Consider the following 26148-nt stretch of genomic DNA (forward strand, 5'->3'; position numbering starts at 1 on the left):
TCTTCACCTTCCGTCGTCGAGTCTGTGGTAGTACTCTACTTGGAACTCTTCCAAGATATCGCGCCTCCGTTAAGTGTGAACAGGAATCCAGATGTAGATCTACTATCATCTGAATTCGACTGGAAACTTGAGTCAGTGTAACCCTGAAGTTTCAGCTCCTCTCCTCCATAAATCAGAAATAAATCTTTAGTCCTTCTCAAATACTTAAGGATGCATTTCATGACTACCCAGTGTTCCTCTCTTAGGTCTGCCTGAAATCTGCTCACAACACTTAGAGCAAAGGCAACATCAGGCTTAGTACATAGCGTTGCGTACATGACGGATCCAATAACCTAAGCATATGGAACTTTAGACATCATCGCTCTATCTTCAAGAGTCTTAGGTGAGTGCTCCCTAGATATTTGAACTCCATGTCCCATCAGTATGAGACCTCTCTTAAGAAAAATGAAGTTATTCAAGTTCTTTTTACCAAAGAACTCTTACGGCCCGACGAGTAATCTACTAAAGAGGACACTCCCCGCTGTGCGCCCCTCCTTTAATTATTTGGTCATGCAATTCTTTTTTAATACAAAGAACAAAATGAATTTTGACCCCGTCGTAGTTCTCAATCATTTTGTGGCACCGAGCGTGGCTGAACCATATACGATGGGGGGAGCTAAGGGAGGAAGCTTAGATTAGAGAATACGCTCTCGTATCGGTTTTTTTGTAGAAAGCTCGACCTGCGATAAAAAGTGTTTGACCCAAGCCGAAAAGAGGTTGATCCACTTCATTTGCGAAGCGAATGATCTTCGCTTTGCGGGAACAACAAAAAAAACTATCTCGCTCTTTCCTTTCTTCGGTGCTACCTTTTTCATACATCATTCCCAATGAGCAGGTGATGCTAATCATCATTCCTAAAGTCGCGCCTGTTTTCATACATATATATAAAGAAGACCAGTCATTATCCGCTCCATCAGCCGCGTTTGAATTTGAAGATTCCCCGTGTCCACGCCTTCAGTCACGTCTTCATCTTAATATTCACCGCTTTCGTGCCGCTCAAACTAAAGCTGTAGATTGTATATCGATTTTTCTTAGCAGTTCCTTATGGGAACTTTTAATTCACCAACTGGTTCAATTAAAATATGTAACATTACCGATAGGTTTAGTATCTTCAAGAGAGAGTTTTGCATGTGCTTTGATAATTGACTTCTTGCAGAACCTTCAGCGGTTCAGCTTTAGGTCTCGGTTCTGGTGCTGGTGCGATGGAGTAGCGGATAAATGAAATAAACCTTCTAAAAAATTTATTGAAGAACGTTATCCAGCGGATAATTTGGAAAGAAATTTATCTTGAATGAAGATAAGGCACGAGTGAGCGGGTTACGAAGTGAAGTTTTTTTTAGTTAATTCAGATGAAGGCACGACAAGCGTGAAGATGAAGGCGAGCGTGAAGATTAAGATTCAGAAGAGTGTGAAGATGAAGGCATAACGGAGCATTAAGATGAAGGCGCGACGGAGCGATGAAGATTAAGATGAAGGCGCAAGTGAGCGTTTAGGAGCGAAGTAAAGAACACGTTCTTTTAGAATGTTCTGAAAGAAAGAAAAGTCAAAATAAAAGTAAAGAAAGATTAAAACTTTATCGGAAGTCAAGTAAATCAAAGTAAAGAAAAAAAATTTAATAATATAAATAAAAAAATGCTCAAGCTCAAGCGCTACGCATCTTCCTTCCCAACCCAGCCCTTTTAACTCTATCTAAGGTTCTGAAGGTTCTGCAAGAACTCTTTCTCCAGAAGCTAATCCACCCCGTTTACTTCGTTATGTCACCAAAGGGGCGAACGAGCAGGTTATCCGATTCTAAAAAATCTTCTTGCAGAACCTTTGTCGACCTGTCTTTTTCAGCGTAGAAGCTTGCTGGTTCAGGAGCTGAATCATCGTAGAAGAATTAATAAAAAATAATGTTGGGAATTTCTATATTGGACTTTATATTATCTGTGTACTCATCTCTAGTTCAGCTTTATGTTCAAAAAATAATTTCTTTACTTTAACTTTATAAATTATCTAAAGATAACGTTTTATGTTAAAAATAACATATATAACCTTCACTCTTGCTCCTCGCGCCCCCGCTCCTAAAGTCGCGCCTTAGAACCTTTCTTGGTTGGAAAGACCAACACCCGCTCGGAAAAGTCTCTCTATTTTTATGGGAGCAGAGAAGAAAGAGAATGAACCAAATGATTGTTCTAGTTCTAGAAAAGATCTTCCTCACAATCGCTCCTTGTGATGCAGCAGAACCATGGCAATTAGGATCTCAAGACTCAGCTACACCTATTATGCAAGGAATAAATGACTTACATCACGATATCTTTTTCTTCCTCATTATTATTTTGGTTTTCGTAGCACGGATGTTGGTTCGCGCGTTATGGCATTTCCACGAGCAAACTAATCCAATCCCGCAAAGCATTGTTCATGGGACTACTATATGGCATTTCCATCTCGCGAAGCGAATGCCAAACCTTTTGACAATAGTGTCTATGTACATAGATTGGGACAATCCTAGCAACCTCCTCAATCTATCTCCATAGATACGTATTTCCAATACGTAGGTTGCCTCTCCCAAATCTTTCATGGAGGAGTTCATCGATAACCATGCCTTTACTGATGGCAACATTCATACATCATTCCCAATGAGTAGAATATCATCCACAAATAAAATCACGAAAGTGATTGCACTCCCACAGATTTTCTTGTATACACATGGTTCATCTTCATTGTTAATGAAGTCGTAAGATCTGATAGCCTCATCAAAATCTGAGATTTCAGCTTCTTGAAGCTTGCTTTAATCCATAAATGGATCTTTGAAACTTGCACACCTTATTTGTAAATTCTTTGGATTCATAACCCTCGGGTTGTATTATATACACCTCTTCCTCAAAGTTTCCATTGAGGAAAGCGGTCTTGACATCCATTTTTCCAGATTTCATAGTCGTGGTGTGCAGCTATGGCAAGAAGAACTCTGATTGACTTTATCAAGGCAATTGGCAAAAAAATTTTGTCATAGTCAACTCCTCACCTTTGACGATAACCTTTCGCAACAAGTCTTGCCTTGTATGTGTCAACTTGTCCAAATGCACAGATCTTTTTTCTTAAAGATCCACTTACACCCCATAGGTACTATACCTTCGGGAGGGTCAACCAAGTACCATACTTGATTTTGGTGCATGGAGCGGATTTCAGAATCCATCGCTTCTCTCCATCTCTGAGAGTCAGAATATTAAACTAACTAGTATGTCAGAGGATCATCATCCTTAAGATGTAGTATTTCGACTTCACCTGATGCAATATGTCGGACATAGCGATCAGGTTGTCTCACTACTCGTCCTGACTTACATGGCTCTAGTGTATTTGCATGAACACGTTCATGAACTGAGCAATCATCTGATGAGCTAGTATTTGTGTCTTGATTTCGAACTTCTTCCAAAACTACTTTATTGCCACTATCTTCTCTTAGAAGATATTCGTCCTCTAGGAAGACGACCCTCTTTGAAACAAAAATGTTTTGTTCCTCGGGCCGGTAAAAAGTAGTATCCATGTGTCTCTTTTGGATATCCCACAAATCTACATAGCTTAATTCTGGGTTCCAACTTTCCTAGGTCATGCCTCTTCACGTGGGCAGGACATCCCCATACTCTAGCATACATAAAATTTGGTCTTCTCCCTCTCCATATCTCATATGGTGTGGAAGTTACCGACTTGCTAGGTAACATGTTCAGTATATGCACTGTAGTTTCAAGGGCATATCCCTACAGGAACAATGGTAGTTTTGAGAAACTCATCATAGATGTTACCATGTCCAACAAGGTTCGATTTCTCCTTTCCGACACCCCATTCATTTGTGGTGTATGTGGAGGAGTCAGTTGAGTCAAGATACCATTATCCTTTATGTATTGAGTGAACTGTGTACTTAAGTATTCTCCACCTCGATCCAATCGAAATGTTTTAATACTCTTTCCAGATTGTTTCTCTACTTCATTCTTGAATTCCTTGAATTTCTCAAGAGCTTCGAATTTATACTTCATTAAGTATACCCATCCGTATCTAGAGAAACCATCGGTTAAAGTAATGAAGTAAGAACATCCACCTCTAGCTTGGACAGGCATAGGACCACATACATTAGAATGTACGAGTTCCAAGATGCCCTTGGCATGCTCACCATTCCTTGAGAATGGTGATTTGGGTAACTTCCCATAATGCAAGATTCAATGGTTGCGTATGATTCAAAATCAAATGAACCCAAGTATGCATCCTTATGCCACTTTAGTAATCTTCAATTTCCAACATGCCTAAGTCGGCAGTGCCATAAATAGGATGTGTTCACTAATTGTTTACTCTTCTTAAGAGAAACATCTACTTGTAGATTATAAGAAGAAATATCCATCAAGTACAAGCCATTGACCAATGGTGCTGATGCAACCAATTTATTTTGAAAATAAATAGAACAACATTTTTTCATAATGGTCACGTTGTACTTGAGTCTATCTAAACATGAAACATATACAATGTTCTTTATTATGCTAGGAACATAATAGCAGTCTTCAAAAGACATGACATCTCCGGATGGAAGCTTAAGGTTCACTGTCCCCACAGTGATAGCAGCAACTCTTGTGCCATTCCCCCCACTCTCAGCTCCACCTCGCCTTTGCTCCTCTTTCTTCTACTTGTTAGCACCTGCAAGTCATTGCAGATATGAGAAGCACATCCAGTATCCAATACCCAAGATGATGAACCTCTACGAGGCAAGTAAGTCTCTATCACATAGATACATGAAGCATCGCCATGCTTCTTTTGAGCTATCTCATTGGGGTACTTCTTGTAGTTCCTCTTCCAATGGCCCTTTGTTCCACAATGGAAGCATGTGCCTTTCTCGTTGTTGTCCTTCTTTGTCGACAGTGCTTTCACTTGCTTCTTCCCTTTGTCTCGTCCTGAGGCAGACATCGCCTTTCTCTTCTTGTTGGTCTTACCAACAAAGAGAACTTGGGGCTTGTCCTTCTAAAGGTTCCCCTCAGTAGTGGTAAGCATGTTAAGCAGGTCCAGAAGAGTCGTCTGAATTTTGTTCATGATAAAGTTAACAATGAACTCGGAGAATGAATCAGGTAAGGATTGAAGAATAAGAAATGTGCTCATCTCAACGGGGAGTTCAAATCTTAGCACTACCTACCTTTCTATCTACTCAATCATCTTTAGTACATGAGTTTGTACATAAGACGATTCGATCATGCAAGCCCTGAATAGGCTCTTCGATATCTCATATCTCTGAGTCCCCTGTTTGGAGAATAACTCCATCAAATGGAGTAGCATTGGCCTTGGCTCCATATCTTCATGTTGCCTCTACAACTCATTGCACATAGAAGCTAGCATGTAGCATTGGGCCGTAGTGGAGTCATCTTTTCACTTCTGATATTCCATAATCTCCCCTTCAGTTGCATCCGATGCAAGCTCTCTCGGGCCATCACTCTCAAGGACATAGGCTATGTGCTCAGACTTAAGGAGGATCTTTAAGTTCCTGAGCCAATCAGTAAAGTTCAGTCCAGTCAAACGGTTGGCATCCATTATGCCACGTAGTGGGTTGCTCGACAACATCTTAGCCTGCACGAAATATATCTAATGAATTACTAGTTCAAGCAGATTCTAAGTTCATCGAATATAAATAACTCCCACTGAAATTCATCAATCCATACAACCCTCAAGTGTACGAAAGTAGAGAAACCGACTATCTCCTAGTGGGGATCGGAATTTTAACATGTGTAATATGACCTGGACTATACCCCCACCAATCATAATACACATTATTGAACACCCATCTCATGGGACTTGCAACCCTTTACAATATGCAATGATTTTGGTCCCAACGCTCATGCGGCCTGGAGTATACCCCCACCAACCACTGAGTTTGGTCTGAGCAATACCATCGTTACTTGTCCAAAATAGATTTGTGTGTAATCCTAGAGTATACCCCCACCAAACTACACGGTTCCTCTATCTCGACCTCGTGTCACACACTAGCTCTCAATTCCTCCTCCCGAAGAAGTAGGCCTGGAGTTGACTCCACCAACCTAGCTTAGAAGGGACTTGGATCCTAAGTCTATAACGACGGAGGATCACTCTTAAGTTCGTCACTTTCGCGTTGCAGCTCAAATTTTAAAGAGATGGATTTTATATGTACTTATCGATGACATACGCACATGTAATATCTCATATTAAAATATGCCCTAACTCATGTGTGGCGTATGAATTTGTATATGTGAGTGTAAGTTGACTATCTCAAATAGTCAACTCCACATTCCAATCTTATTGGTCCACTAAGTTAAGGGAACCTACATTTAATCCACCTCAGTTTTTTATTTTTCCACATCACATTCATCATGTCACATATTTATATCACAAGTGAAATCACATAACAAATGCAATATAAAACAATTAATTAAATACTTTCAAAATTCTAGCAAAGAAACATGAGTTTCCTGTTTAAAAATTCAAGAAATATTTATTGAAATATTTTAAATAATGTTCGGAATTTTATTGAAGGCTATAATAATTGAACTCTTAAATTATTCCCTTCCATAAATCCAAAAATATATTTTCATAATTTTACCAACCTCAAATAATTTTATTTTGATTTATTTGAGTTAATCAAATAAAGAAAAATTTTCTAGAATTTTTCCAGAATTGTCTGCAATTTATTTAGTATTAAATACTTTATTTCTAAATTATTTAAGTAAATAAATTACTGAAGAAAGTATTTAAAATTAATATATCTATATATATATAAATAAGAATCCCGGCTACCACTGTGCCACCCGATGGTCGTTTGCTGAAGTGCAGAAGCCGGGATCGAATCCTGGCTCCCGCGTTTCATATAAAAATAATCTTTTTTGTGGATCAGACTCGACCTGATCCAATCGGATTGGATCAGGTCCGCGCGCGGCCGCGGCGCCCATTGGGCGGTTGCGGGGCCCCTTGGGCTGCCGTGGGGCCCTTGGGCGACCGCGGGCGCCCCTTGGGCGGCCGGTGGTGCCCTTTGGGCAGTCGGCGTTGGCATTGGCCACTCAAGGAGGCCAAAAAATGTCCTTAAGGACGTCCAAAATCCAAATTTTGGACGTCCTTTTGGACGTTTTTCCATTTTCTTTTAACCAAGGCACACAAAACCTGGCTCTAATACCACTATTGGGTTTGGTGCCTTGATTCGTTCATGGAAATCACGTTTTCATGGATGCGGAAGCATAGTCGATCGATTCTCAATCGATCTTTAAAACAAAAATTGAAAGTACCTTTTGGGGAACTTGTTCCACCCTTGACTTTGTCGGTTCGAGATCGTTCTAAAGCCATTCATGCGTCCGGCCTCTCAAAGTATCCACGCAATCACTCAATGCTTGGATCTCCACGTCTTCTTCTTCAACTCTTCTTGAAAATCTAGAAGATCTTCTCACCATGAAGACACTCTTACTTGGATGTGTGGAGAAGAGAGTAGAGAAAAGGAGGGGCTCTCAAATCAGGCTTTCATGGTTGCTTAAAATGAGACCCCTTTCCCTCTTTATATTTCACTTAAGGTTTTTTCTCAAAAACCCTACAAAGTAAAATATATCCACCAATGCCCTTATGACCTTGTGCGTGTGACCCTCTAGGCCCATGTATCGTTCTAGTTAATAACTTTAATGGCCTAATAACATTTATTGACTAACCTTATTAATTAACTATATCAACATAGAGATTAATTAAATAAGGATTGATTTAACCCAATCGATAGGTTAAGTTTCCAACCTGTGAGGTGCCAAGCTACATCTCATGATCTAGAAGATACCGAGTAGTCTCAAACTCTCTCATGGAACCTTTACCGTCATCGGTTACCGTATATGTATAATTCATCATCCGCGCGAGACTCTCGAATGACGTCGAGTTCGATTTATTGTCAAACCCTAATCTGTCATTCAATTAGTATTGATGCGTAATGGGGATCATTGGAGAACTCCTTCTGCAATATCATCACTACCCTGACTAGGGATTTTTCTGTATCATCTTCCTCGAGTCAATCTCCTCTTATACCGAGGGCCGATGATCCCATCTTGACCACTCAGTCATCTCCGTAAGCTTCCTACTACATCTGCTTTATAACTTATTTGAATCCTTGATTAGAGGCTCGTAAGTTGTAGTCAAATGCAATCGTTCATTCACTAGTCGTCCTTGGTGTCTCAGGTCAGAGGATCACTTATACAACCGTGACATGAATCAACCTGAATGGTATAATACCATTTAGGGATTTGTACGGATCAATTTAGTGAACTCTTTCTCCAAAAAGCACCCATTATTTGTCCTTAGTGTCGCCACACTAATAGCCACATGATCAGCTATACTTATCGTATAAGTAGGATCAACTAGTTTTATTCTATCCAGATAATTCGATGTCCATCTCGACTATCCATCGCATAGGAATATTTAGAATACATGTTTAAAGACTAGTGATCATTGTATTATGATCTCATGATAATTTACTAAGTCATTGCTCGTATTCATGGACTTCATTATAAACATCACACGGAACAATAATGAACGTAAATATTTTATTCAATCAACTCAAATAAACATGGTACTGTGATTGGCTTGACGGCGACATAATATCCATCGGTTAGCATATAGAGTCACTTTAATCAATATTTTTTATGCATAAACATTTCCTGTTTTCAAATTCCATCGATTGTGATTTTAATTTTTGAATTTTCATGCATTGGCAATGTGTCTGATGCATAAATTCACATTTATTATGAATCAAGACTATGAATGATTTCCTATCACCGAGCATCATTGATTAATACATTATGGCATTAAGATTTTTAAGTCCATAGTGACACCATTTTACAACGATTAGTGACGGTAATCGTTACAGTCGTAGATTGGCTACAACTAGTGGCCACATTCTAAACAAATTGGATTGCAACACCTGGAATGACAGCAGCAAACCTTAGTAAGTGTAATTTTATGTATATAAAATCATTCAAATATTCCAACTTAAAAAATAATATCTTTAAAAATATATTGACTAAAAAATACCAAAAAAATTCAGCAAATCTGAACATCAATCTAAAAGTTAATTAATCATTCTAAGCTCATTAACATTCATATGCAATTCTTTTAATGAAAATAAATATAAAAAATAATGTGATAAGTGTAACAGTAAGCGTGTTATCGATCATCATGTATGGCCAATATATTTTTAGAATATGGCCACTAGCCACATTCATCGAGTATGGCCAATGGTAGCGGGTTTTAAAATAAAATTTAAATATTTGAGTCCTTTGACATTAGACTTGCACTCTAGTCATCAATTTTGTTTGTGAGGCCTGAACAAAACTGCTAAAAATATAATAATGTCAAACAAATCATGTACCTCTTGACCCATAGTTCTTTAGATGCTTCTGAAAATAGTAGAGGGCGCATATTTGAATATCATTCTCTTTATTTCTATTTAAGATATCATGCTTTTTATCCTGATTCTATCTGAACCCACTCGATATTATTTCCATAAATTTCATGAAACATATCCTAAACTTGCCCCCCAGAACAAAGTTATTTTGCATTCCTAAACGTGATAAATTTGGCATTATGGCAATAAACAATTGTAGAATGATCTGCATAGTTCCATAAAAAGTTTAGATATTTTGTGGATCTGAGGAGGAGAGGGCATTTTAGACATTGTCCAGGACATAATGGGCCATACTCCTTGTTAATAGGCCGCTCTGATGCAGTCTTGGACTTGGAAGGTTTTTCTGGAACGCTAGGGTTTAAATCTGGACCTTTCAAACTCCCATGGCGCAGTTCTATCTCGTTTAGCGGACGGCCGGCTAGGGGATTTCGTCTTGGTTGATTGGGGGACCGAAAATGGTGAAGAAGAGCAAGAGTAAGTCTTTGAATCGCCCATCGTTCGTTCTTCTTCCTAATTCGTTCTTATTCGTTTCACGGGCTCTTATACGTGCTTGTTCTGGCAGAGAGCAAGAGCAAGAGAGTGCCGCTGCGACAGAAGTACAAGATCATCAAGAAAGTCAAGCAGCATCATAAGAAAAAGGCAAAGGAGGCGAAGAAGCTTGGCTTAAATCGGAAACAAAAGGTTGAGAAAGACCCGGGCATTCCTAATGATTGGCCTTTCAAGGAACAAGAGCTCAAAGCCCTCGAGGCTCGTAGAGCCCGCGCCCTGGAGGAATTGGAACAGAAGAAGGCCGCTAGGAAGGAAAGGGTGCGTCTTCCAACTCACATCCCTCTTTCATCGGAGAGGCATAATTTTCATTCTGTTCTCATTTCCTTTATAAAATTTGATTTCATCTTAATCTTGTTTCCCTCTTTTGCATTGGTCACCTCTTGTCGTATTTGATTGGGTAAATCGGTTCAAATTTTCCCCTGAATCGAGTGGCATAATTTTTCTCGTTAATTACCACTCGAGGACCTTGAATTTATCGATGGGTTGTAGCCTTCAATTGACAAGCGATGTACCTTCGCGACTTCTGTTTACTCAGTATCAAATATTTGTCATAAATTTATTTTTCATTACTCCAATGTAGTTATTTTCCTCAAGATTATAGATTGCCTCGCTCTCTGTCAGTCTTTCATATTTGATGTGTTCGACACGCAGGCCCAAAAAAGAAAACTAGGGCTTGTGCTTGATAGTAACGCGGAAGAATCTTCTGATGTGTTACTTGCTGAAGGGAAATCCGGTCTCCCTGACGCTTCCCGCAAAGCAGCTCAGGGTATGATTTTACCATCCTTTGTTTAACGTCATGATTCCCATGAATAAGGATGTGATTCATCAAGTGAGTCATTTATTTTTTTTAGATCATTCGGAAAGGTCGTTTTACAAGGAACTGGTGAAAGTTATTGAGGCATCCGATGTCATTCTGGAAGTCCTCGATGCCCGAGATCCACTCGGAACTCGATGTGTTGATATGGAGAAGATGGTGCTCAAGGCAGATCCCAATAAGCGTATCGTATTGCTTCTTAATAAAATAGGTGAGAAGTTTACACTTAATTTTCATTCTCCTTTAGGAAAAAATAGCAGATTTCAATTTCGTTTTTTTGGTTTTTAATCTCGTGACGATTGTGCATGTAGATCTTGTGCCGCGGGAGGCTGTGGAGAAGTGGCTTAAATATTTCAGAGAGGAGTTGCCGACGGTGGCTTTCAAGTGCAGCACGCAGGAACAGCGTTCCCATCTGGGCTGGAAGTCCGGGCCGAAAGCTTCCAAGCCCAGTAACACGTCTTATACCAGCGATTGCCTGGGAGCCGAAACCCTTATAAAACTTCTCAAGAATTACTCCCGGAGCCACGACGTATGCACATTAAATACTTTTTTTTTGGGTAAAAATCTGTATTTTTGAGCTGTTTTGTTGTGTTACAGCTGAAATTGTCCATAACGGTGGGAATCGTGGGCCTTCCCAACGTGGGGAAGAGCAGTCTGATCAACAGCCTGAAGAGGTCTCACGTGGTCAACGCCGGGGCCACCCCCGGGTTGACCCGGTCTATGCAAGAAGTCCAGCTGGACAAGAAAGTCAAACTTTTGGATTGTCCCGGCGTCGTGATGCTCAGATCTGCCGCCGACGACCCCTCCATTGTTCTCCGCAATTGCAAGAGAATCGAGAAGCTGGACGATCCTGTCGTGCCAGGTTGTCAACCGCCTCCGTTGGCATTCACCTGCCATCATTGCCGCCGCCGCCGCCTGTCGCTGAATTTTCTTCTCCTTGTTTCTCTTACTTGCAGTGAAGGAAATCTTGAAGCTCTGCCCAGCAGAGAGGCTGATGGCACTGTACAAGCTTCCCAAGTTCAGCTCAGTTGACGAGTTCCTACAGAAGGTGGCAGGCCTGCGGGGCAAGCTGAAGAAGGGTGGCATTCTCGATGTGGAGGCTGCTGCCAGAATAGTCCTGCATGATTGGAACGAGGGTAAGTGCAGTTGCAAGCAACGCCGCCACCCGCCGTCCGCCGCCTATTTAACATGGAATTGATTACTTGTGGCAGGGAAGATCCAGTACTACACTCTGCCTCCGGAGAGGGAGAAGGCGGGCAAGATCTCGATCGTGGCGGAATTCGGGAAGGAGTTTGACGTGGATGAGGTGTACAAGGCAGAGGAGGCCGCCGTGATCGGCAATCTTGTGGCGGCGACGGACCTTAGACATGTGGAGGTCCCTCCGCGGTCGCCGCCAAGCCTCGACGACTCTCTGTGCGAAGAAGAGCCGCAGGTGCCACACTAACTGATTGGATTCTTATCCTGCGCCTACAGCTTCCCACCCATCTCCCCTAATCTCCTCAGTCTTTTTATATGCCTTTCAGCAGCAGGTCAACGAGGACAACGATGGTGGCGTTGCATCTGGTGATGATGAAATGGTGGGAGAAGGGGAAGAAGAGGAGAAGAAGAAGAAGAAGACGGAGGGAGGCAGAGTGAAAGGGCAGAACGATAAGCTATACACGGCGGAGGGTATTCTGGACCCGCGGGTGCGGCGTGCGGAGAAGAAGAAGAACAAGAAGGCTCAGAAGGCGGCGGACATGGACGCTGACTACGACTTCAAGGTTGACTTTTTCGGCCGCAACGAGCAGACCGTTGAAATGGAGGAATAAGACACATTTATGTTGCCACATTTTATAATCGAGTATTTAAAATGGGTTTTTTTCTGGGCCCAAGAGAATTTCCTTTTTGAGCTGGTTTAGCCCATTTTTAGAGTGGGGCAGGAGCGTCTTTTCCGTTTTCTACGAGGATTAGGCTACACTTTGTTCTTTTCCTTGACGGGCGCGCACGTAGAAGAACGAGCACCGACCCGAGGGAGAGCGAGGGTTTCGCGGTCGATCGATCTGCCGGAAGAGAGGAGCCAAGATCGAAATCCCTTCAGCAGGTTGGGCTTCGGTCCATATAGGGTTACTTACGCCCGTCGCAGAGGTCGAATCCATTCCTCGTCGATTGAGGGTCCGTGGTGGCGTTTGCCCGTCCTCCGATTTTTTGGTATGAATCCTCTCTGATCTGTTTTTTTCTCTTGGATTTCCGGTCATTCGTGCGAATATCGTTCTCTGTTCTTGGGGGCGAGGGAAGGAGCTTCGCTCGATTCATTTGCCTCAATCTCCTTGCGAGGGGTGTCGGCCTTTTTTAAAACTCTATTACTCGTCTCGCGGGCGTTAGAGATCATTTGTCGAAGACTCTTCGCTCGCCTGGATTTCATCGTCTTATCCGTGGGACCTCCCTCAATGGGGCACCTCTCCGGTCGGTCTAATCTATCACTCGGTGGAGGTCAAGTGAGTCTTTCGTTCGGTGGGATAGAAAATGCAGCGGACCCATCTTTTCAAAACTCAACTTTGCTTGATAAACGTCGAGAATCTGTCCTCACTCTCTTCCTCTTGGTCGTCTTTGTATCTGAATTGCTTTGTATTTCTGAAAAAACCACTCAATCAATGAATTTTTTATAAGCGATTTTTCTCCTCCTCCATTCAATCCATTGGTCTTTGATGGCATTTGATGGCGTTTGATAACATTCAATCGTTTGGCAGGTTCCAGTGAAACCGGGTTGAGCCGTCATGGGCGGTCACTCATTTTCTAGCTCGAAAGTGGGGAGGAAACAATGAAGTAGCGGAGAGATGAGATGAGATGAGGAGGAGCGGTGGGAGAGGAGGGGACATCGGTTGCGCAAGGAGAGAGATTTAGGCGATGGCCGAGGAGGGGATGGGGGGTCTACGCCCGCTGGGGGGAGACGAAGACGAGGCGGCGCAGAGCTACAGTCTGGCGGTGGGGCAGGAGTTCCCGGACGTGGAGACTTGCCGGAGGAGGCTCAAGGACCTGGCCATCGCCATGCACTTTGACCTGCGGATTGTGAAGTCGGACCGGAGCCGGTTCATCGCCAAGTGCTCCAAGGAGGGGTGCCCGTGGCGGGTGCACGTGGCCAAGTGCCCGGGGGTGGCGACCTTCTCGGTGCGGACGCTGCAGGGGGAGCACACCTGCGAGGGGATCCAGGACCTGCACCACCAGCAGGCGTCGGTGGGGTGGGTGGCGCGGTCGGTGGAGGCCCGCCTCAGGGACAACCCCGCCATCAAGCCCAAGGAGATCCTGCAGGACATCCGCGAGCAGCACGGCGTCGCCGTCTCCTACATGCAGGCATGGCGGGGCAAGGAGCGCAGCCTCGCCGCCGTCCACGGCACCTTCGAGGACGGCTACCGCCTCCTGCCCGCCTACTGCCACCAGATCCGCCGGACCAACCCGGGCAGCGTCGCCCTCGTCTGCGCCGGCGCGCCCGAGGGCTGCTTCCAGCGGCTCTTCGTGGCGTACCGGGCGCCCGTGGCGGGGTTCCTGCAGGCCTGCCGCCCGCTGCTGGAGCTGGACCGCGCGCCGCTCAAGGGCAAGTACCTGGGCGCGCTGCTCTGCGCCGCGGCGGTGGACGCGGAGGGCGCCGCGCTGCCCGTGGCCATGGCGGTGGTGGACGAGGAGACGGACGCCAACTGGATGTGGTTCGCGTCCGAGCTGCGGCGGCTGCTCGGCCCGAGCGCGGACAAGATGCTGACCGTGCTGTCGGACCGGTCCGGGGGGATCGCGGAGGCGGTGGAGGCGAACCTGCCCGGCGCGGTGCACGGCTTCTGCCTTCGCCGGGTGAGCGAGAGCTTCCGCGAGGAGTTCAAGAACACCAAGCTGGTCAACCTCTTCTGGAGCGCGGTGCACGCGCTGACGCCGGTGGAGTTCGACGCGCGGGCGGGGGAGATGCTGGAGATGGCGCCCGAGGTGGTGGGCTGGTTCCAGCGCTTCCCGCCGGGGCTGTGGGCCGCCGCCTACCTGGAGGGCGCGCGCCGCGGCCACACGGCGCTGGCGATCACGGAGCTGCTCTACGCCTGGGCGCTGGAGGGCCACGAGCTGCCGGTGGTGCAGCTCATGGAGAGGATCCGCTCGCGGCTGGCCGACTGGTTCGAGGAGCGGCGCGGTCTGGGCATCGCCTGGGCGGGGAGCTCCTACCTTGTGCCGTCTGCGGAGAAGCTCGTGGCGGAGGCGGTGGCGGACTCCCACTGCTACCAGGTGCTGCGCGCCAACAAGGTCGAGTTCGAGATCGTCTCCTCGGAGCGGACCAACATTGTGGACATCCAGGCGCGCTGCTGCTCGTGCCGCCGCTGGCAGGTCTACGGTGTCCCCTGCGCCCACGCCGCCGCGGCGCTCATCTCCGGCGGCGAGGACGTACGGCTGTACGTGGACGACTGCTTCACGGTGGCCAAGTATCTGGAGACGTACGCGCTGCCCATACACGCCGTCCCGGACAGGGCGCTCTGGCAGGAGGATGTCGCCGAGCTTGACGCCGTCGTCCGGCCGCCGAAGATCCGCCGGCCTCCAGGCCGGCCCAAGAAGAAGTTGCTCCGGGTAGAGAACCTGAAGCGCCCCAAGAGGGTGGTGCAGTGCGGCCGCTGCCATCTCTTGGGCCACTCCCAGAAGAAGTGCACCATGCCCCTCTGATTTGATCTCCCCCACCCCCATCATTCTTCCTTCCATTGCCTCCTGTTACTTTCTGCGACCTTCCACGCCCGAGATGTTGGTCTTCATTATTAGATAGATGCCCAATAAAAAATATGAGATTCAATCGCCAGTGTCTCCTTATTCATGCACGCTAGCGATGCCCTTGCTCTACCGGTCCAATTTACATTAGAAGCTCGCGCAGGCGGACCGGTCTCTTCACCGCGTTGGTGAAGCCCTGACGGGTGGAGATCGGGTGAGGGGATGAGATTAATATACGGAGGGAAGGAGAAGACCAAGAGATTTTTACCTCGTTGTATTTGAAGAGCAGAGGGCGGCGCCGCCGCCCCGTGTCGTCTGTCTGCGCCTCCGAGATGTCATCGTCAGTCTTGCGCTCCTTGCTAGCTTTCCGAAACCTGAACCGAAAGCCGACGCCATTGCCATTTACTATGAACTGACCCAACAGATCAAACGAACGCAGCGGCGAGCTACTTACTGGACACAAAAATCTAAGAAAATACCTGTCGAAGAAGTTCTCCGACCGGCGAGGTTTGCGTGAATCTTTCTGGACCTTCTTGGGAACGCCGCCGGTGGTGGAGGCAAACTTGCCGAGGCCCATCGCCGGTGGGGCTCCCTTGTTTTTTCTTTGTCCCACAGGCCCAGCAAAAGAAGAAGAAGAAGATGATGAAGGGGGCCTAGTTCCCAGATGAGTTGCGTCAATTCTGCGAGTGTCCCCGTCTTCCCCGGCCAATCTCGCCGGCCCCGAGCTCCGCAGAATCCTCTGCTTCTCCACCTGCAACAGTAGAGGATGAGAGAAAATCGTCTTCTCGCAGAGCACAAAAGACCAGAGATAAAAGCCACCGAACTCACCTCATGCACAACAATCTGCTTGATGGCCAAGGCGAGACCCGGGCGGACCAAAACATGACCCTTTTGACAACAAAGACAGCGGGAAAAGCGGCTGATCAATTCCAAGTGGTGTATCAGGGAAAAAAGTGAGCTCAGGTTTTGAAGTTCTCAAGTGGCAAAACCTGGAAGTTGACCAGCTCGTCGAGCGGGGGATCGAACGCGAACCCCGCCGCCGGAACTTCAGCGGCGGATCCGTATTTCAGGTGGGCCTGCGCGGTTGCATCGGCCTTGGGTTGGTTCTTGTACGTTATCGAGTAGGACACCATCGTGTCAACCAGCTGAAAAAGCTCTTCCTTCTCCGTCTCTGAAAGCAAGTGCAATGCGACCTTTGGGGCCAGGGAAAAGTACGTAAAATAAGAGATAGAGAGGGAGAGAATGAAATGTATATAAATAAATATCTAGATGGGTAGACTTACTGGTCTGAGATTCTTCGGCGACAGAATTTGTAGCAGTGGAGATACGACGTCTTGCACGAACCCCTCCGTCGAAAGGTGCCTGGAAATGGACGGCGAGATCCCGTTGAGCCAAGTCTTGACGAGATCCTTCTTCTCCACCAGCGTTCCGCGGTATCTGGGCCCCAAAGAACGGAATGATCAGCCAAGAGCGAGAAGTGAAGAGGATGCGGTGACGGTCGAAAAGAAGCACCTGTAAAATGATTTTGGCCACTCGATGTTTGGCCTCTCCGCTTGAGCTATCAAACGGTTAATGGCAATTGCATTGCCCGGCTGATAAACTGAAAACATCAAGCCGTCAGGCATCTTCACGAGAAAAATGAACAAATAATTAATGAAAAAATTGTGACTTAAACCTTGTAACGACATTTTCTGGGTGCGCAGGATGTAGCGAAGAAGGCAGTCAGAAGTCCCCAGAACATCCAGACACCCGACCTTGGCGAAGAAAACTCAAAAGTTTCAATATTGAATGTGTTTAATATTATTATTAAGGTAGGAATTCTGAAGCCAATCAATGAAATGAATAAGAGTCGAAAAGGACGTACGGTCTTCTGCATTAAGGGATCATGAAAACCTATTTGCAAAAAGTTTTCGTGAATGCCATCCATAGTAAGTTCATAGTCACCGCTGAAAGAAAAAAAAAAGAGCAAACGTGAGAGTTCCAAGAGTAATTAAACACCTAGAAACAGGAAAGTGCTTTCCAGCCTACCGGTTAGATATTAAAGAGTCCAGAAACTTGAAATCCCCTTGCAAGCCACATTCTTTCATCATTTTTCTCTCCTGCTTTGCCTTTTTCTTCTGAAAAACCTGGCCATAGAATTGCAGATCACGTCAGTAGCATGCCTCGAGATTGTGTTTACATCAATGATGAGTCAAAACGAACATAAACCAAGCTTATAATTCAGTTAATCAGTTTCTCCATCCAAAAAAAGGGATAAATCTTTTTGTCTCCACGAGATATTAATCGGCATTTACGGAGAAATAAATATATAATTTATGAAATTAGTAATTATCTTATATCCAAAGGTTTTAATGGCATATCTGCACTCAGAGTAGGGTGGATTTTGTACCTCCTTCCACACATCAAACGCGCTTCTTGACACGTCCTTGCGACCAACCACCTGAGAAGAGATCTCCAACTGAGAAAGAGAAGGCGCCAGTAAAAACATTAGATTGCACTTGTAAAGTATAAAAAGCAGTCGCAAAGAGAAGACGGATGTAGCTTACAATATTAAGTTTCTCTTTCTTCTTATTCAGAAACTGAAGAGTATTAAGGCAAGAACGGATATCACACTCTGCCGATGAAAGAAGAACACTGTTAGCTTTAAGTAGTCAAATATGGATAGAGTTGCCATAGTTTAACATTATCCGAGAGCAAATTGAGAAAAGGTGGGACAAGAAGATGTCCTCTTCTTTATGAAAATTATAGTTGAGAGAAATATACCTGTGTACTCTGCCAGCGCAGAAAGAGCAATGGAACTAGTCTTGAGGCCTTCTTTATGGCAGATATATTTCAGCCTGTCCGTGAAGATGAATTATTAATTGAAGTAGATTCCTAATAGAGCGTGAAAATAAATTTAACCATGAATCATAACAAAATACTGCAGTCTATCAAGTTCCTGCAGAAAGAACAGATAAACACCAAAGAATACTAAAACGGCACGAGCATATGCCCAGTCAACGATCGGAGCATCACCTGTTGACCACGCGACTCGCAGCAGGCTGAACGAACATGTGAACCCTGAATAGTGAACAAGAGAAACATCAAAAATAAAAAACAAACCAAGAAAATACGCCCAAATGTCAATAATGAAAATTTTAATATTCACTTACAAGTCATAACTAAACATCATTTTAATTGCTAAAGCCTGATGAAGGCAACAAAATATAGTTTGAATTCAAGCACGACAAGTACTAGATTTTCGCTTTGACACTAATCCACTCTGCTTCTTATCCTATAAAAGCAAAAATAAATAGCGAAAATGACTCACTGCGCTATCTGACGAAGCTGTCTTAAAGCAGGTGCATAGAGATCGTTGCATATGCAAATTACCTACATTAAATATCATTTAATGACAGCGCATAAATAATCAAGCCAAGGCAAGTGCAGCAAGTTCCCAAATATTTTCTTACAGGTCGAGACAGTGTAGCAGTGCTTCTTCTCTTTGAAGCTGCCTTTCCTACAGAAAAATCTGAAGCGGAATCTCTATGGCTAGAGAGTTTCTTTTCGGCAGTAACCTACAAGGCATGACATAAGTGAAAAAGAAAATCCCGCGATGACATTAGTGAAAAAGACTGTCAATCAAATGAAAAAGGTTTCACGTTCTCGAAAAATTAATTCCCCAAGCTGAATTCAGGTAATGACACCTGAATTTGAGAAAACTCAACTAAAATAACGAGTCAAAAATAAGTAAAATCAATGGACTTCAAGTCAAATACGAAGCATCTAGAACGAGCTAATAAAAGCACTCCCCGCACAATAATGAAAGCATACCCACGAATACCCACGAACAATAGTTAAATTGATGAGCTCTTTCAAGACTAATGAAAGCATCTACTGTGATATTTCGTCGTAATTGCAGTGGAAACGTAGAATTCAACGAACTATATTAGCACAAAAGAAATAAGCAAAAAGACACGCGGAGCTCATCCAAGGTGAACGAGAGTTTGATCCAACAGTCCTAGATCATCCTATGCAGCTCGAGAGTGTTCTATGGACTGTTTTAAATGGAGGGGTTGACGATCTAGCAAAGGTATTCCAGTAATTCCAATGGCATAATGTGAGGTCTGCCTTAGGGATGGGTTAGACTGTGGCGGGCCATGCATTTAGTGTGGACACTATAGAGCCCGTACTGGGCAAAATGTGGCATGGATATCCTAGATAAAATTCATATCGAATCCAGTGATGTAGCACCCTTGGAATCAGCTATAACTTATAGCATAGTGATAGGCGCATGAATCTTAATATAGAAACAGAGCCAAGGTTGAGGGTCCAAAACCCAGAAAGAGCATGGTGAAATAAAAGGCAGGTTTTGCCGAGTGTCGAAGCCATCGTCCTGCCTTAAGTTAAGAAATGTAGGGCTCTTGCTTTCAGCTACAACTTTTATCACAGTGGTAGGCACTATAATCTTAACAACATTTCTTCAAAAAAAAATCTTAACAAGCTAAACATGAGTCAATCTTCATCATTTTTGTTATTTTTTAAGCATTGGTGACTGCCTATTTAGAAAGAAAACAGAAACTTACCAATTTTAGGATAACATCCACAGCTCCTTTTCCCTCACCAAGCGCTCCATCTATTTCATCTATGACCTGCCAGACTTTTGAGCTTCGTTCAAACCATTACAAACGTGGAAACAAAATTAAAGAACCTACCAAGCATTTAGGTCTGGCATCAGAGATGACAGAGTTCATCTGCACGGCATCTAGAATTTTTGACTCAACTGTTGCTGATGAACGGTCATCGCTGGCATTTATCTGCGAGAGTTACAAATGACAAATGAAAAGAGAGAATGAATCTACCAATACTTTCCACGATAAATAAAATTTAATCCTTAAGGCACTCTCATTCGCCGACAGTAAGAAGCACATGAGAGTGCTCGCTCGCAAAGAATGTAGCGCAGAAGTCATGAGTCGTCAAACCTCCACAACACGATAACCACAATGCTTCGCTGCCACATGAGCCAAAGTTGTCTTCCCCAGGCCCGGCGGTCCACAAAGTAAGAGGACCTACACTTACGTTGGAATTAGATTAACAAATATACTTCAACAATTAACAAAAAGGCAAAAGAGTAATTAGCACCATTCACAGATTTCACAAATGAACGCCAATAAAAAAATATATTATGCCAAATTCTATGCCGGATACATCGGAAGTAAAGTGAGCGGCTAGAGTAATGGCAAAATTTGTCTCAGGGACAACCTTCTTAAGTGGAGTCCCATCATTAACTTCTGCTAGTTTTTTCCAGTCAGAAGAATCTAACACGGAGCCATCCCCATCAGCCATAGAATTTGAAGGCTGAGTTCTGAAATTCTTCTTTTCATAAGATTTTTTATGCTGAGCAACAGTTGAGTGTCTTCTAAGAGCAGACAAGACACCATCAGAAGTTGCTCGAATATGAGATCCAAACACACAAGAATCCCATTGTTTCAGCCAGAGCAACACCTGAAATAAAAATAAAGCCGTGTTTAACATGAGTAGCAGATGATTATTATGAATTCTTAACGCACTAATGGAAATGACTGCATCCCAACGTACGTCGCGATTTGTCTGCTCGTCACTCAGAAGTTCAGTAAAAGATCTGGGAGCATACTTCTCCACCCAAAGTTGTTCGTTATCAGGCTTTGTTACATTAACAGAATCAACGGAAGGCGCTGAACTCTCCTGTAAAGCCTACAATAAAAATTAATTATCTCTCGCATTAGAGGGAATAAAAATGGTATGATATTTAAAACAAGTATGATAAGTGATTGTAATAGGGAAGAGAGTAATAAGTAGCACTGTTCTAGAGAGTGAAATAGTGAAATTTCAAACCTTGGAAAAATCATAAATTCGAGAAAGAACTCCCCTCATTCCACAGAATTGTTTCCGCCGTAAAAAGAAAGCATTAGAAGTTTTACATAAAAATTTATCTACCTTAAACGGAAAGCCTTTGAACTTGATGGCGTGTCGCAAAGAATATTTGAGTCAATTATTTGTTACAAAATTAGATTGTTTATCTTTATTCCTCCAACATCGAATGCTTCTGTAAAGTAACCGATTGGAGATACTAAACCATCAGAAAAAGCACGATTAAGACGTAAAGGTTCTAAAATCCCAAAAAAAATTAGTCAAAAAATAGATGAACATGCGCCAACGAATATGCAAGGACATAAAATAGACCCATCACTGAAAGATTAAATAGTTTCACTCGAAGAAAGAAGCGTATGACTTCGCATGCAGTATTTTTTCTCTGCTCAAAAGAGGTTTTAATTCTGCGACAGAGATGTTCCCTTAAAAAGGGAATGATGATTCCGTTCTTACAATAAAAAAGTGTAAGACCTTGGAGACGAGAAAAATAAGACACACGAAAAGATAGCCATCGGTTTAACTAGCATGGATAACATTCTCTCCGCTTTACGTCCTTGTTATACGACAGTCCAAAGCGAGATTGGCCGCCTTTCGCGAACAGAGTTAGAAAGAGGAAGCATATATTTTATGACCATCTATCATAAATTTTCAAGAAGTACTACATTGTACAGGTACAATTTATAAAAAAAACATATTTCACTTCTCTTTTTAATTGAAGTGAAATTGGATACCTTTCGTAAGGCTTCCTGTTCCAGCCGCTCCATCAGGGCATCGATAGGTTCAGAGAGAAGCCCTAAAACAGATAAAAATAGATAAGTTGTATTCGAAATGTCGTCAGAAAAGATGATGCCTGAGGAGATTTAGTCCGGTAAGAGGAGAATGATCCCAGTGAAAAATGTAAAATGTGATCAAATGAGAAATATGACAAACTAAACAAACCAGATTGTTCAATTCGCAAGCCTTTCGGTCCAGAGGCTGCGGCGAGGGCACTCATTTTAGCATAAACTCTCTCGCCGCAAGGACCCGTCACCGGGACGCAGTCGCCATCGATCTCAGAGGCAAATCTCGAAAGAAACCTTTCCTCCACCTCATCGGGAGGCGCGAGATCAACAGCTACATCACCAGGAACGGGAACTACACCAGCATTTTTTTTATCCTTCACTGGACACAAACTCATCAGATCTTCGACCGCATCATCGACATCAGGAAAGCACTTCCTCCCTCTTTTCTCTTCGTACGAAATTGCAGTCAAATCGTCCAAATCCAAAATCAAGGGCCGCTTCCTGCACGCTGCGAATCCCGACGCCTGAGATGGTTCTTCGACGCATTCTTCCGCGACGTAAGAAGATTTTGAGGCGTCCTGAAGCTCTTCCTCGTACTCCTCGGCAGGTTCCTCGCACAGGAATGCGTTTTCGAGCAACTCCAGCTCTTCGGCGAGAGGAGCTTCCATCTCTTCCGTCTTCTCCACGCCCTGCCCTTCTTAACTCTAAGACAGCGCGCGAATTATAACGGGTTTTATGGCGGGAAGGGAAAAAAGTTTATGACAGTAAATAAATATAATAAATAAATTAATTTACCTTATCAACACAAGCGGGGATAGCTCAGTTGGGAGAGCGTCAGACTGAAGATCTGAAGGTCGCGTGTTCGATCCACGCTCACCGCATTCCCATTTTGCCCTTCCTAATTAAAAACTTTAATTATAATATGCTTGGAGCAATTATCTGAAATCAAGAATATTTTGCAGTATGTCATTCTGAAATGCAATGAGCATTTATTTCCACGGATGATTGTGTTGCCAATCATTGCAGAACACAATACTTTGTGAAGCATAGTGGGGCCAGTCATCAGTCTGAGCAAGCAATGGGAAGCATAGTGAAACGTGTGGCCCAAGGGGAGAATCCAGGGACTTATCGTATTCAATGGGACTGATAATTAAATCTAGCTAGGGATGAGTAAGGATCGTCTCCCATGAAATATTTATTTAGGATTTCATATCCTTAAAGACAAATCAACGAGATGAGAGGATATACGTATAAACTAGAGTATAAAGAGATGATAAAAATGCAAGGGGAGGTGGTGATAATTATTAATAAGATTAATATGATCCATATAAATTATAATAGATGAGACATAGTGATACGAGTATGATGATAAGAATGAGAGAGAAAGAGGATGATTGGTGCAATTTTACTCATCATTTGCAACCGACAAAATTGAGAGACACGTGCATGTCCTGATCAAAAAATGATACAAATAAAGATAAATGAATATAATTACTATACAAATGATGTGGAGATGCTTCCTCACGTTCCACATCAATGAATTCCCTCTTCCAAAATTGACATGTGGACACGTGTCATTAACGAGATAAACAATATGGTAAATGACATGGCGAAACACAATATGGTAAACGACAAGGCAACACTGATTGTGGCTCCACATCAATGCATATTTTTTCACTTTCCACCGTACAATGGTTACCATACCAGCACGCCCCCCTTTTTTGAGTTTTCAACTTTGAGTATAACACATAAATAATTTTTTCCGTACTCTCTACAACACTTTTACTGAAATTTGAATCCCATGTTTTTTTCCTTTATCCATGTCATCGTACAGGTTAAAATAAATAAGAAGAGGTCAACTAATCATTGATCATTATGTCATCACCATTTACAATGCCAGAATGGCACATTTTGAAGAAAAAAAAATATTAGCTATGGTAATCATTGCGAAAAAAACTTCACTCAGTCGCCATTTGATCGAACCAAATGGCAACACATGGAGGTAGGAATTTTGGTAGATTATATGTGGTCCTCAAGCCTACCACACCACCGAGATGTGTTTGACTTCATTGAAAATAATATTTATTCATCATTATTCATGTGTGATGTTTATAATGAAGTCCATGAGTACATAAAGTGACATAGAGAATTATGATGAGATCATACTATTGAAATGAATAGTATTTAAACATGTATTATGACTACTCCTATTTGATAGACAATTGATATGGACCTTAAATTATCCAGTTACAATACCGCTATATGATCCTACTTATATGGTAATTATGGCTGATATTGGGGCCGTTAGTATGGAGACACTAAGGACAAATGGTGGGTTTGTTCACTTGATTGATCAGTATGAATCCCAAAATAGTGTTATACCTAAGGAATTACACATCAGAGATGGATGGCTTGGGCATGATGGGACGAATGATGGGTGGTGACGTCAAACTTGTCATGTCTCTTTCCACGTCAAACGTCCCAAGTTTTTGACAAAATCCTTCATGTTTTCATCACATGTCTCTAGACTTCTTGTCCACTCCTCTCGTAACCAAATGGCGTCCCTGTCACAATGGACATAATGACATATTAAAAATTACAAATTTTAACTGTCTCGTTTCCCTCTCTTGGTCTCATGCTCTCTTGGACTCCCTCTCTCTCTCGATACATGCATTTCTTTTTTTTGATCTCCCTCTCTCTTTGTCTCCCTCTCTCTCTCTCAGACTCCCTCTCTCTTTATCTGATTTCTGCTATCTCTATCTCTTAGATGTTGGAAATATATGTAGCCCGCAAGTCAATCACACATTCCACATCTTGTTCCATGTTCATTAATAGAATATATTCATTATAGTGCATGTGTGATGCTTATAATGAAGTCCAAGAATACATGATCGAACTTAGTGAATTATGATGAGATCGTAATACAGAGATCACTAGTCTTTAAATATGTGTTCCAAATATTCTTGTTCGAAGGATACACGAGAAGGACATCAAAGTATCCGGATAAAATAGCATTATCTAGCCTCACTCATATGATGAGTATGGCCATTCTCGTAGCCAGTGCAGAGACACTAAGGATAAATAATGGTGCTCTTTAGTGGAAAGAGTTCACTGAATTGATTGTATGAATCCTTTAATGGGATTATATCAAACTGTCAATCAGGTTGATTCACGTCATGGTTGTGTAAGCGGTCCTTAGACCTGAGACACCAAAGACATCTTGTGGATGGTGGTTGTACTTTGACTATGGCCAACGAGTCTCTAATCATGAGATTCTAAACAGTCTTAGTTCGGTGCATCAAGAAGTTAACGAAGACGATTGAGTGATTAAGATGGGATCATCTACCCTTGGTATAAGAGGTGACAACTAAGGAAGATGATGTGATGAAGTCCTTGTCCGAGGCAGTGAAATATCGGAAGAAGAGTCTCCTATGATTTCTGAATGCATCAGTACTAACTCGGGTAACTGATTAGGGTTAGATAGTTGACCATAGCCAAAGTCATCCTTGGAGCATCAAGAGGATGAGGTACTATACATACACGGTAACCGACGGTGAACAGTTCCATGAGTGAGTCGATACACGCTCCTTTGTATCTTCTACGACGCAAGGTGTAGCTTGCCGCCCCACGTGTTGGAGACTCGACCTATCAATTGGGTTAAATCAATCCGACGTTAATTAATCTATATGATGATGTATTTAATTAATTTAGAAGACCAATAAATGTTATTGGGTCGCTGGAGTCATTAGCTAGACCGATACATGGCCTAGAGGGTCACACGCAAATGGTCTTTTGGACGTTGAAAGATATACTTAAGTTTTGGGGGTTTTTATGAAAAATACTCACTTAGTATAAATAGGGGAAGGCCTTGAAAGAAATTCACCCAGGACAGAATTGTTCAGCAGCCTTCCCCTTCTTCTCCCCTCTCCCGATGACTTCTCTCCACTCTCGATGCGATCGGGATGGCG

The 26148-nt window shown here is 43.3% G+C and overlaps 3 protein-coding genes and 1 non-coding gene across 6 annotated transcripts; 3 read left to right on the plus strand and 1 right to left on the minus strand.

The window, feature by feature from the left end:
* The first annotated feature begins 9763 nt into the window (after positions 1 to 9763).
* NSN1 (GTP-binding family protein) lies at positions 9764 to 12670 on the plus strand. Of its 2 annotated transcripts, none has more exons than XM_078573191.1 (9): positions 9764 to 9919; positions 10008 to 10252; positions 10646 to 10760; positions 10846 to 11019; positions 11120 to 11337; positions 11406 to 11670; positions 11765 to 11944; positions 12020 to 12240; positions 12332 to 12670. In XM_078573191.1, exons 1-9 carry the CDS (start codon positions 9901 to 9903, stop codon positions 12614 to 12616), a joined length of 1722 nt encoding a protein of 573 aa, XP_078429317.1. In that variant the 5' UTR covers positions 9764 to 9900; the 3' UTR covers positions 12617 to 12670. The 2 variants fall into 2 exon arrangements, with proteins under 2 accessions (XP_078429317.1, XP_078429318.1); XM_078573192.1 differs by having other exon boundaries at positions 12335 to 12670.
* A 106-nt stretch (positions 12671 to 12776) lies between these two features.
* On the plus strand, positions 12777 to 15600 carry LOC144701376 (uncharacterized). Of its 2 annotated transcripts, none has more exons than XM_078573188.1 (2): positions 12777 to 12995; positions 13535 to 15600. In XM_078573188.1, the coding sequence occupies exon 2, from the start codon at positions 13692 to 13694 to the stop codon at positions 15468 to 15470; it is 1779 nt and encodes a 592-aa protein (XP_078429314.1). In that variant the 5' UTR covers positions 12777 to 12995; positions 13535 to 13691; the 3' UTR covers positions 15471 to 15600. The 2 variants fall into 2 exon arrangements, with proteins under 2 accessions (XP_078429314.1, XP_078429316.1); XM_078573190.1 differs by lacking the exon at positions 12777 to 12995 and adding an exon at positions 13010 to 13282.
* Positions 15537 to 22891, minus strand: CTF18 (P-loop containing nucleoside triphosphate hydrolases superfamily protein). Its single transcript, XM_078573187.1, has 23 exons — positions 22338 to 22891; positions 22130 to 22191; positions 21087 to 21221; positions 20751 to 20993; positions 20471 to 20557; positions 20204 to 20305; positions 20075 to 20140; positions 18962 to 19066; positions 18820 to 18881; positions 18525 to 18569; positions 18273 to 18346; positions 18056 to 18123; positions 17899 to 17967; positions 17538 to 17635; positions 17374 to 17455; positions 17185 to 17263; positions 17022 to 17109; positions 16793 to 16946; positions 16499 to 16702; positions 16338 to 16397; positions 15989 to 16260; positions 15778 to 15883; positions 15537 to 15705 (listed from the first exon to the last, which is right to left on the minus strand). The coding sequence occupies exons 1-23, from the start codon at positions 22846 to 22848 to the stop codon at positions 15652 to 15654; spliced, it is 2826 nt and encodes a 941-aa protein (XP_078429313.1). The 5' UTR covers positions 22849 to 22891; the 3' UTR covers positions 15537 to 15651.
* A 97-nt stretch (positions 22892 to 22988) lies between these two features.
* Positions 22989 to 23061, plus strand: TRNAF-GAA (transfer RNA phenylalanine (anticodon GAA)). Its single transcript has one exon. It is a non-coding gene; the product is annotated as a tRNA-Phe (tRNA).
* The last annotated feature ends 3087 nt before the right edge of the window (positions 23062 to 26148 follow it).

This window comes from Wolffia australiana, chromosome 3 (genome assembly GCF_029677425.1).
Source record: "Wolffia australiana isolate 7733 chromosome 3, ASM2967742v1".
In the NCBI taxonomy this organism is placed as follows: domain Eukaryota; kingdom Viridiplantae; phylum Streptophyta; class Magnoliopsida; order Alismatales; family Araceae; genus Wolffia; species Wolffia australiana.

Bases quoted from the DNA above. Each gene is read 5' to 3' on its own strand.
- NSN1 (XM_078573191.1), top strand. The intron at 11,671-11,764 runs GTTGTCAACCGC...TCTTACTTGCAG, and splicing joins GGACGATCCTGTCGTGCCAG to TGAAGGAAATCTTGAAGCTC. The intron at 11,945-12,019 runs GTAAGTGCAGTT...TACTTGTGGCAG, and splicing joins CCTGCATGATTGGAACGAGG to GGAAGATCCAGTACTACACT.
- LOC144701376 (XM_078573188.1), top strand. From the start codon at position 13,692: ATGGCCGAGGAGGGGATGGGGGGTCTACGCCCGCTGGGGGGAGACGAA.
- CTF18 (XM_078573187.1), bottom strand. From the start codon at position 22,848: ATGGAAGCTCCTCTCGCCGAAGAGCTGGAGTTGCTCGAAAACGCATTC. The intron at 20,141-20,203 runs GTAGGTTCTTTA...AAAGTCTGGCAG, and splicing joins ATGCCAGACCTAAATGCTTG to GTCATAGATGAAATAGATGG. The intron at 17,968-18,055 runs GTAAGCTACATC...TCTCTTTCTCAG, and splicing joins AGAAAGAGAAACTTAATATT to TTGGAGATCTCTTCTCAGGT.